The sequence below is a fragment of the Chelmon rostratus genome, chromosome 23 (genome assembly GCF_017976325.1).
Source record: "Chelmon rostratus isolate fCheRos1 chromosome 23, fCheRos1.pri, whole genome shotgun sequence".
In the NCBI taxonomy this organism is placed as follows: Eukaryota; Metazoa; Chordata; class Actinopteri; order Chaetodontiformes; family Chaetodontidae; genus Chelmon; species Chelmon rostratus.
In genome coordinates this window covers 5,376,487-5,387,980 of record NC_055680.1, presented here as the reverse complement: position 1 = coordinate 5,387,980, position 11,494 = coordinate 5,376,487, and the positions used below count along the sequence as shown (strand labels likewise).

At 42.7% G+C, this 11,494-nt stretch overlaps 2 protein-coding genes across 2 annotated transcripts; one reads left to right on the top strand and one right to left on the bottom strand.

Moving 5' to 3' along the window:
* Nucleotides 1–930: 930 nt before the first annotated feature.
* epoa (erythropoietin a) lies at nt 931–7,130 on the top strand. The gene is made up of 5 exons (XM_041965418.1): nt 931–952; nt 4,987–5,117; nt 5,273–5,359; nt 5,548–5,712; nt 6,978–7,130. The coding sequence occupies exons 1-5, from the start codon at nt 931–933 to the stop codon at nt 7,128–7,130; spliced, it is 558 nt and encodes a 185-aa protein (XP_041821352.1).
* Nucleotides 7,131–8,601: 1,471 nt separating this feature from the next.
* pop7 (POP7 homolog, ribonuclease P/MRP subunit) lies at nt 8,602–11,263 on the bottom strand. The gene is made up of 2 exons (XM_041965064.1): nt 11,164–11,263; nt 8,602–9,942 (listed from the first exon to the last, which is right to left on the bottom strand). The coding sequence occupies exon 2, from the start codon at nt 9,892–9,894 to the stop codon at nt 9,439–9,441; it is 456 nt and encodes a 151-aa protein (XP_041820998.1). The 5' UTR covers nt 9,895–9,942; nt 11,164–11,263; the 3' UTR covers nt 8,602–9,438.
* Nucleotides 11,264–11,494: the final 231 nt, after the last annotated feature.

Genomic DNA, 11,494 nt, shown 5'->3' with positions numbered 1-11,494 from the left:
CCCTGGCATGTGAAGGATGGCACTGACAGCCCTGTGTTGAAAACGTAATGATTCTGACAATCAGCACTAAGCTTTCATTATATATTATTGTTATTTACACATCAGTTTTTGTAAGTATGCTATAGGCTTCTACTGAAATGACTGTTTCTGAAAATGAACCGAACAATGGATGGGAAGTCTCGGCACGGCTTTTTTTGAGACAGTATTTACTTTTTAGGCCAAATGTTCTATAAACAGGGATAGCCTATTATTTGGACAACAATGAAAGAAAACATTTTTGCCTTAAGGGAGGAGGTAGTCGAGATTGTCATCATAGAAACAATGCAACTTTAGTTTCAAAGTCATCAATAAAAAAATCAAACAGCATCACTTTTTAGAAACACCTACCGGATAAGTGCAGGAGATCCACAAAAGAGCTTCGTTTCCAATTAATGGGCAATAGACCGACCTATGTGCCAAACCGCGAGGACCCTGTGAGGGGCTATGCGGATACCGCTATGGAGTTTCCCAGTGAGTTATGGACATGCCTTCATGATTTTTTTTCTCTGTACACTGGCTTTAGTAACTAGTCTATTTTCACGCTTTACGCAAAGCGGGGCTGCATGCATGGGTTGATGTTTAATCGCCGTGGTGCGTAAAAAGGCGCGTCCTCTGTCCTTGCGGGCTATCACGTTATCGCTATATCCTTAGGGGAGGTAAATAAAAGGTTTTGCCAAAGCACAGCAGTGATGCAAAGCCTGGTAGGTGAGCGCTCTCGCCAGCAGCACGGACCTCTCTGATACGGACCTACACGCCGGTCGGACTGCCGCCGGGACCAGCGCACTTGTTTTTATGTTGGACGCGGTGGATTTGACTGGTGCCTTAACGTGAGCCGTGAAACTTGTGTAATTCTTTCACAATGTTTTTAAAAGATGCAGCACCTGTTTGCGAATGTTGCAGAAAACGGGTAGAGGTAAGAGCGCTTGGGATATTTTCTAGTCTGGCGCGTTCCTTTGTGTGCATTACCTGTGCGCTGCGTTAGACTGTATGCTCGGTATTTGACTACACGTTTGTCACGTTGGTCACATATGGATGTAGCGTGCAGATATGTGTATGGGTGAATACTAAATCTTAACATGATTTAATCCGTCTCTGGAGGTTTGAGGTTTCTTTTAATGGCCATGCCTGTTTTCCTGAAAGTTGTGCCAAACTCCACATCCTACATGCTCTAAGACTCATCTCTGCATCCTTCACGATTGTATTGTATTATTTCAAAGATTCACCTTTAAATGAAGCCACATGCTGTCAGGTGATGGACATTGAACACCTAAGAATCAGAGCTGTATAGACATTATTCAGTTGCCAAAAGACAGTTTTTGAAGCTTATGCAAGGCATCATGTTGGTCCTGAACCTTACTGAGTTGATCACAGGTCTAAATCTTTTGGTTTGATTCCCTCTCATGCCAAAAACGCATTGATTGCTGTTTCCTGTAAGCCACTGCAGATAAAATGGTCTGTTTTTCTGTCTTATTCACAGGGAAAATGTGTCTTCAGTCATTCTCTAGCATGACACAGCAGACTGAAAAGTTAAGGATACTAAGTTGCTGAACGTGCAGCTTTTGGCACAGTCGTCACATACTTACTATATGTCAGCAGAAACTAGGAAAGGTTATCAACGGCGGACTGCTATAAGGGATTCCAGCAAAGCTGAACAGGAAATGATGTCACACCTGTGTCATCTGATAGCTCTGCACTTTGTCATGGGGAAGACCCGTTCAAAATAGAGAGGAGGTCACAAAGCAACCATCCCGTCAGTGAGGTGTACTTTAAAAAGTATGTCCTTGTCAGCCCTCTGTGCCATTTAAACATCAGTACTGACGCCAGCTAGTTGGTTTAAATTGCTGAGCTCTTCAAGTGCACCTGTTTGACATGGTTAGCCAACATAGCACATGTCAGAGGCATCATCTCACGTGAGCATCTGGCCACCTTTCCACCGCATCTGTCACATACCTGGAGTGAAGCATGTCATTATCCAAAGCACTGCCACTTGTCGACTACTGCCTCCAATTTAAAATAGCAACATGGTTTTGGCAGCAGATGTTGGCAGACAAAGCTGTTAACTTTTAGTCTGGCCACAGTCCTGGACTGCAAATTCCACCACCTTGGTGAGTGAGTGAGAGAGAGAGAGAGAGAGAGGGGGGGGGGGGGGGGGGGGGGGGGGTGGAGAGAGAGCACAGTTTAGATTGATGCATTCTCACGTAGGCAATGGCGGAGGTTAAAGGGTCAGAGATAAGCTGAGTCATACACTCTTATTTAAAAAAGTGACCACGTTTTGGGAAACCAGTGAATGAGAAAGAGTTCCCGTAGTCCGTCTGTGCAGACATTGCTTTTCCTCTGAAACTGCTTTATGAATTGGTATATGTTAGGTATACTTGGGGCCACACTGTTGATTTGAAGTTTTGCTCTGGAGCGATAATGTAGAAGGACCTCCGGGGCTTGTATAAACAAAGCATCATAGGAGGTCTGAAGAAGACCATATGCTCAAAGATTTAAAGTTTGTGATTCAATGAAAGCGTACCAGTAAATTCACCAGTGTCCCAGTCCTAAGTCCACTTAGCAGCCGAAAGGATGAAAACAAGCCCAGTGCAGTGGGATTTATTCCCTGTGTGAAATGTTTTGTAATTAGTCCCATTCAGTATTAATTCCCTGCCTCGCTTACATCTCATATTCATTAAGAGTATTTTCAATGAGCCTCATGAATGACTCCCTGAAAATGCACGTTCACGAACACTAGTTAGTGTTAAAAACCTGGTGACACCATTTCTGTGCACGTCTCGTCGTGTGTGTGTTCATATTAACTGGATTGCAAGTCCCCAGGGATTATACATGCCTGCTCCGGGGAAAAGGAGGCTGCAATACTGTTACTAATGCGCATGGAACAACGAGTATCTTGGGAAGTTGTGGGACACCATGCACCACTGTGCACACATGAAGGTTTCTGTGAAATACGGGGGTGGTGTGAGTCAGATGTACAGTTTCATAGACACCCATTGATCCTGTGTGTCACTGACAATCTCCTCCATGACATTGGCATCATATAGGGGACATTTAGGTTAATCTGATTATACTATTGACCTCTGAAAGGACCGCTGCTTGTACTACTAGTATTGGTATTTTAATTCTTAATGCTATTTCTTATTATCCCTCAGTTTTGCAGTTGAGCTCAATTTGTGCTCGTTGTCTAGGAGTCTGGGAACTTAATGTAGCCTGTATCTGACCTGTCTGCCTGGGAAGATCATCTGTATTTTTTATCATCCTCCTGCGTCACACATCCAGGCCGCAGTGAAAGAGTGCATTCAGCATGTGGCACAGAGGAACGAGGCTGGATGTCCACATGATCCACAACACTAGAACCACTCTCATTGCCAAGTCTATCCTTAAAGTTCAGAGCGTGATTTCAATGGATGTTAGAAGTTTCTTTCGTGGTCGTTGATAAAAGGTTGGAAGCAATATCTACATTCCTGAATAAAGCTGACTAATGGCCTAATTATAGAACCACCCTGCTCTAAGTGAGGGTGAAACAGGAAACAGTCATTTATGCGTTGTCATGAAATCTGCAGCTTTCTGTTCAGAATCGAGGCTATCACGTGGTTCCTTAGGTGTCATAATGCAAGAATGAAACTAATTAATGAGATACCGCTCAGTCGTGCTGAGTCATGCTGGCTTTGCACGATACAGCCCTAAAAATAATATTTCCTGTCATGTTTGTGAAAGGCTGATCCTCGAGCAGCCAATTTATGCAGATAATGGCAGTAAATGCAAGCAAGGCGCAGACAAAGGGTGTTGTTTTGTAATTGAGACAGACCTCTGACCTGACAGTGGTTGAACAGAAAACAGGTTTATTAAGGATATCTGCAACATTCATATTTGTTCTCTTAGATACTTTGTTGTCTGATCAACATTGGATCTGATGATCATAAGACAACAATGGTTGGAATTAAGTATTTGAAGACAGGTTAATCTAAAAATAAGAATGATACATATGCAGACCACACATGAGCTGCATGGAAGAATCACCACATGTATTTTCACATCTACAGTGTTTAAAGAACCTTACTGTGGATTGATTTGCATCGTTTCCAGTCAAATATCTAACCGTTTGAAAATGAATGCATGGTATTTCCTTTGTTGATGGCTGTTCTGTTTTCTTTAAACTGTATAATTTCTGAAGATGAGCTGGCCGTGACCAGATTTAGCCCTGCAGGAATACATCCTGAAATCATGGCTGTCACCTGTCACAGGGGTCACTGGTTTAACAAATCTGGAAGTTGTTCCCCTCAGTAGCTTCAGCTGAGGTGGCCTTTACCACTTCAAATGGTTCAGATGTAGCAGTGGTGGTAGTAGAAGAAGAAGAAGTCGTGTATTGATGAAAGTGAAAATGCATGCACAGTGAAAGCTTTCCCTCTTGCATTTTCTCCACAAACAAGCCATCATAGTTTTATTAAGACATTGTTCAAGGCATCCTGGAAAAGCAACATAAACCTCTGGGATAATGACCGCTGGCATATTGGTATTGGTACTATACTCTTTGAAATGGTTTGTTGAGGGGAAACATGTCAGAGTCAGGAGAGTCTCTGAGGAAGACTTGTTAAAGCTCAGCCATGCATCAAGCGAAACGAATGAAAGACAGCCAGCTTCGCTGCTATTTTATTCTGTAACGTTCAGTGCAAGAGGCCCGTTTAAGTGTGAGTGAAGCGGTAAAAATCTCTGAATAACTACAGCTCAAGAAAAGTAACGAACAAGAGCGTGGAAGAAAGGAGAAAAAAAAAACGATCAGTGCTTCATAGTCTTGCTGAAGTATGACGCTCTCGATGAGGAGAAAGTTAAAATGAGAGAATTTCACACCAGTACCTCAAGGCATGCTGCAGAAAGCGTATTGTGTCTGTCTTCATTCATTTTGGATGTTCAGAAGCCTTTGTGTGACTGTCTTTGTGTCTGTGACGCCAGGACTGCTTGCCTTGCTGTTGATAGTGTTGGAGTGGACCCGGCCAGGCCTACCGTCCCCGCTGAGGCCAATCTGTGACCTGAGGGTCCTGAACCATTTCATTAAGGAAGCACAGGACACAGAGGTCGCTATGGTAAGAGGAAAATGTATGCGTGCACTCAGACATAAGAGCAGGTGGAGCTTGCTGCTGAGATATTGTGGTCCTGGAATCACCCATACTCATACTGAACGTTTACGTACCGTTACATAAACGCATCGTAACACTGACACGCTCTCTTGTTTTCGTAGAAGTCATGCAGAGAAGGATGTAGCCTCTCAGAGTCTGTCACTGTTCCCCAAACCAGAGTTGAGTTTGATGTCTGGGAGAAGAAAAATGTGAGTAGCCACTGAAAACAGTTGAAGGTTATAGCAACTGACAACAGATTTACGTTAAGTGTCATCCAAGTCCATCGAAATTTGCTGCCTTTTACTGTGTAATCAGTACGTTTGTAATTGGAAAGCTAATTACCTGTTCATTGCTGCTTATCGCCTCAACTCTTACCTTCTTTACTTTTTTTGGCAAGGCACTGGAGCAAGCTCAGGAGGTGCAGTCTGGCTTGTGGCTCTTACAACAGGCCCTCGGCTTGCTGCGGACCTCAGTCACCAACACAGCACTGCACAGCCACATAGATAACTCCATCAGAAACCTGCTCAGCATCAACGCTGTGCTGCGTAGCCTCAACATCCAGGTGAGCGACAGCAGGTTCACGCGTAGAAATTCAAAAACAAGCGGCCGGCAGCTGTGTTTACTGGGAGCCTTGTGTAAATATGATTCAATTTGAAGAAACTGGCTCATTCCAAAGGAAATGTAATTCCCTGTGAAGGGAAAGCTTGAAAGGATAGTTTAAACCTTTTTAAATCCTTTTGAAGAATTAACGTTTTTCATGTTCTGATTATTATCTATACTCTTTTTAATCAGGTTGGCCCACTTGAGTTAAGCCATTTCTCTTCCATTTCTGGTCCTTTGTAAGCATTGTCACCCACCTCTCTAAGTGGTTTATCTCTCACAGCTTGAACTAGGTGGCTTTAACTGGCTTTTGAGTGATTCAGGAAGTGCAGCAGCAAGATATTAGATAAACCCTGTTGCTTGAGAGCAGCAGAGTTAACCAATACCTCTGCTAAGTACCCAACACAGGTCCACATCCACATACTGTGGATCTTATGCTACCATTTTATGTACTCATGAAGTATGCATTTAATTATCTTATCAAGTTACTAATTATCTATCTTGTCTAATTACATTAACTACATTTTAGAGGAAGGATGGCCAAGGTTTTCACAGCCAATGTGGTTTTTGCCTTCTATATAAAGTAGAGTAGTCATACTTGAACTCAAGTTGAGTTTCTTGTAATGAAATAATGGTGTTTTCTCCAGTAATAGAAAAACTGTGGGATGTCATGGGACATTCCCTAGAAGTTTAAGCATAAGCCTTTCATGACGAGGCTGCGGGCACTGAAGCTGCTGTACAAACTTGTTCTTAGACTGCTGAACTTGTGGCAACACAGCCTTTCACATGAGGCATGTCCAAACTGAGGCCTTGTGGAAAGACAAACTAAAGCTGAATGAGCAGTCTGTGTCCAGGCTCAAGGGTCACTGAAATACGTTTCATCATTTTAACTGGGAACAGTTAACATGGTTTTTACGTATGATAAACACAACACATTTTGGATGAAAAAAGAACACAACGTTTACTAAGCCTGGGAGGATTATATAATTATCTTGTCAATACTAAGAGTATTTTCAGTACTTTCTGTGATAAGTTTCTATGGTGGATTTGTGTGGATGTGTGAAGGCTTAACTTTATAATTTTATCAATCAATGCAAATTTCTGTTGCTTTGTTTGCACATGGTAGGGCAGGCTTTTGAGATTTCTTCAAAAGAGAAGGTCACACTAAAAAAGATAAATTGTCCAAGTTAAGACAAGAGCCACATGTTTCTTTGTATTCTCTTTCAGGAATATACCCCACCAGCAAGTGCAGCAGGGCTTGAAGGAACATGGAGAGTATCCTCGGCAGCAGATTTGCTTCAAGTCCACGTCAACTTCCTGCGAGGCAAAGTGCGCCTCCTTCTTTTGGATGCGCAGGCTTGTCAGCAAGATGTCAGCTGACCGGCTGATGTCCCCACTCAAGGCGAAGCTAATTTGTGTTTCCAAAGGCAAGAGGAGGGACTTAGCACTGCTGACCTGCACGCTGGCTGCTGGAAGCGGTGTGGAAGGAGAGGATCGCCGCCATCCTCACATAAGGAGAGGAAGCTGAAAAGAAAGGACAGTCCCAGCTAGGCTTCAGATGGACAGGAGATGATTGCACCTTGGAATGTAGATGGGAAGCACGGACACGATGAAGCTCACACTGACCAAAAACAAGCCTATGGGAAGCACTGCTCCAATAGCTGGTCTACTGGCACTCTCTTGCACTTTGTGTGTGGATGCACTTTTGTATGTGCGAGTTCAGACTGCAAGTTTAGATCTGTACGTAGTGTGTGTGTGTGTGTGTGTGTGTGTGTGTGTGTGTGTGTGTGCGCGTATGTCTGTTTCTAGTGAGTGTGACCCCCACACTAACCTCTTTTGAGCAAATTATGGAGTGAAACACACAGAAAATATTGATTGCACCTGGAAAATGGAGGACTGTGAGGTTGCAACAGAGCATCCATCTCCAGTACTACTGCAAAAAGGCAAAAATGAATGAACCTTTAAAGCCACAAGTCTTTAGCATTTTTCAACTATGCCTCACTGAAACATTAATCACTTGGATTTTTTCAATGAATATTTTAATATATTTTTAAGAGTTGTGTAATTACTATTTATACATATTTTCTACTTTTAAGCTCTAGTCATTGTATTTTCAGTGTTGGATTTTTAAGACTTTAGTTGCTATGTTCTTTTGTCTAACACTGAACACATTCGCAAAGCTGTTTGTTAACATCATTCATAATGTCACGCTGCTATCTTCCTTTTTATAACGTTTGTTTGTACACAAATAGCTGTCATTTTGATACTGCATGTCCCTTCCAAAGAATAAAATGAAGGACTTAAAAGTTGATGCAGAGGTTCAGTTACAGTGAACGAGGAGCAAGAGTTCAGTGAGGAGGAGGGGGGAGGGTTACATGGGAACTGTGAAACTGTTTTGCTGTCATCTATGTTTTTGTCGCTGCCTAACCAACACTCAACCAGTCTCTGCAGATAGCCTGGCTGCCTGGGAAAATGCTGTTTGGCCTTTACAGTTAACATCCTGTGAGCCTGTAATTGCAAATGCTTTTCCAGCATCTGACGCTAACACTGTCTCTTCCCTCCCTCCATTGTTCGTCATCAAACAGCAGGCAGGCAATCAGTTGATCCTGGGAACTTGAGGCTTCCTATAAAATGGATGCTCAACTATTTCAGACTAGTTAAGTTTTCTTCCTTGTTTTTTTCCGGATTTTTAAATCTTGTGCAAGTGCGAGATGTTTTTAAGGATGTTTGTACATGTTTTCTTTCCTGTTATTTTTGTGTTGTTTTGTCCCATCACTGCATAATTTGCTATTTAAATACAAAATATTATTCTTGTATAAAGAAAGGATAGATGGAAACACAACAAGGGGAAGTCTGTCCATTTCATTCATTATATTTGCCTTGTTCACGTCATTGGAGTTAAGAAGCAACTGCACTTTGTTAATGGCTGGAAACAAGCTTCTATCACAGACCTCACTGGCTCTAATGAGTGTCATTATTCTACTAACATCCTGCCCCTGATGCAGAGGTAATAGTTAAAGATACATTGCAGCAAAAAAAATTTGTCAAGAAATCAAATACACCATCTTCCTGAAAACTGTCTTTTCCATTACTTTTGAACATTAACACCACCAGCAGTTCAAGGATTTGAAACCAAATTTAAACAGACTACTGACATCTAGTGGACATTAACTGCAACAACACCTGTTTGACATTAAACTGATGATTCCTTAGTTTTCGTAATTATCTTTATCTATAAAAGCAGGCTGACATGAAACTGTAAACACTGACACAGACCCATAGGCGTTAAAATTAAAGGCGCTAATACATTTGGCACAGCCATTTCTACAGCTATCAAATCACACTGAGGTTTCATCTGGCAAACACCACTGTTGCTTCATGACATGCAATATGAAAAAGGAACAGTAACAGTCTGCAACTGACAAGACTCATGACAGAAGATCATAATATATATTAAGTCAAATAAAGTTGTCTCAACTGGAGTGGTCCGACACAGTTCACTGATAAACATACAGCCAACACACTGTTGTCTGCTCTGTTCTGCAGTCCTCTAGTGCTGTAATTATAGGTCTTCCCACACACACTGTCCCACCAGACATCAATGTTATGTGTGTCGACTGGTTTAAGAGGGAATAAATAGGACTTGAAGACTAATGGAAAACCAATATCCAACACAATTGTTTTCAGGTCACTGAGGCTCAGGGTAGAAAACCTTAATATGAATGGCTGAGTTGTTACGTGTACGCGTCATGGGCTCCCCAGCTTCATCAGGATCTTCAGGCTCCAGATCGTCCACAAGCTCCACCGTGGAGGTGTTGGCCGCCAGCTGTAGCGCCCCCTGGCTGCTGGCCTGCAGCTGTAGGGCAATGTTGATAGCCCTGTTGATGGCCAGACCCAGGCCATGGACACAGATCTCCCTGTGACCCCCACCTTCCAGTAGTTTCTGACAGCGGGCCAGCTGAGCCCGGAAGTCAGTCTTCATGTTGACGTAGACGTCGTTCCGTCTCTTCGGGAGTTTCCGGGGGAGGCGCTTCCTCAGGGTGTACTCTACTGGGTCCATCTCTACAGCTGGGGAGGTGGAGTCAGTGTGCGCCGGGGCTGTCTGAGGGATAGAGGACATTCCTGGGTTGCGTGGCTCTGTCATGTTTCTCAGTGGATATATGTGCTTAGCCAGCAGCTGGGAGCAAGGGAGCTAAGAAAATAAAGTTGGTAGACAAAAGCTGATTAAAATGTGATCATGATACATGATGCCTTCCAGCAAACATACATCCTATTCAAGCTGCAACACAATTATTGTCATTTACCTTTACTCTGCTGATTGTATTTCAAATGAATCATTCGGTCTACAAAATGTAAGCAGCTTGTAAAAAAATTCCATTGCAGTTTCTCATCTTCAGCATCTGACCAACAGCCCCAAACCAACAGATATTCAGTTTAAGACCTCATTAGATGTCTAAAACATTATAAGCAGCATACATACACCTCCAGCTGAGAACCTTTACACTAGGTAATATAAAAGACTCATCTATTATCATACAGGGTAGTTGGTGGTTCACTTCCTGTCAGCTGATAGTTTCAGCTCTATGTCTGGGATCCTGCAGCAATTCAGTAGATCAACAAAAAACTCACAACTACACTGTTATGAAGTACAAACAAACAGAAGTAAAAGTGCTGATCATTCCCTAATTCCTCTGATGACAACCACTGTTCTCTGTATCTCTGTAAACCGAATATCTTTGGATTTTTGACTGACAGACAAAATAAAACATTTGGTGATATCACCCTGAGATTTAGGAAATTGTGACGGGCTGTTTTACGATTTTGCACATGCTATCGGGCAAACGATTAACCGAGTTTCTCCATTGTACTAAAAGGAACACTACACTAATAGAACAATACATACTAGAGTCCATTCAATTGAAATACCATACTAACACACTGTTCATGGCGTGGACTTTTATCCCTTAAGGGCATCAGCAGCAAGTGTCAGCAACTTACCACGAAAAGGCCACTAATACTATTGCTATATATACAAAAAAAGAGGTAGCTATGTGTCAATATACTGCAGTTCCGCCGGTAGGAAAACAGAGCTACACAGACACAAGCTAGTCAAGCATTAGCCATGTTAGCCTCACTGGGCACACAGTGGTCGCGGAGAGTCCCCCACACAAACCTTGGGGCGAGCAAACAAAACGTTGTTTTTTGCCTATTATCCAGCAGCAGATTTACTGCTGATCTCACATATGTCGCTTGTCTTCCGGGTGGGATTAACTGTTTGACCGGAGCAACATCAGCGTCTGACTCCAAGATAAACACATTATGCGCCGGAATCGCTTAGTAACGCGCTGATACCATGTAACCATGGTTACGGTGAGGCGGAGTCAATCCAAATGATGAACACAGTTAACGTTACCTCTGGGAGACAATTTCAAGCAACACTTTTTTCTTTTCTCATCGCTAGCGTACGGGGCGACGGTGGCACTCGCTTTAGCCAAGCTAGCTGCGTGCCCCGGAAGTAGTATCATAGGGGAAGCACGTCATCAGAAACAGCAGAGTCTGACTGCAGGAACAGGCTGGATGACTGTCTGTTTTTTAAATCCTGGAAGACTCTGTTCCATTTCTAAAGGAAGGATTTATTTTTGTCATGACAGTTCTTTTACTGTCATGTACACAAAAATGACAGAGAAGCAGTCTGTGGTGGTGGAATTCTAACATCTCATGTATCATGTATTTGATGAAATGTA

What these genes read in the sequence shown, in the direction of transcription:
- epoa (XM_041965418.1), top strand. Translation starts at nt 931, where the DNA reads ATGTTGCAGAAAACGGGTAGAG. An exon ending in ATGTCTGGGAGAAGAAAAAT is followed by an intron (nt 5,360 to 5,547) that starts GTGAGTAGCCAC and finishes TTTTTTGGCAAG; the next exon opens with GCACTGGAGCAAGCTCAGGA. An exon ending in TGCGTAGCCTCAACATCCAG is followed by an intron (nt 5,713 to 6,977) that starts GTGAGCGACAGC and finishes ATTCTCTTTCAG; the next exon opens with GAATATACCCCACCAGCAAG.
- pop7 (XM_041965064.1), bottom strand. Translation starts at nt 9,894, where the DNA reads ATGACAGAGCCACGCAACCCAGGAATGTCCTCTATCCCTCAGACAGCC.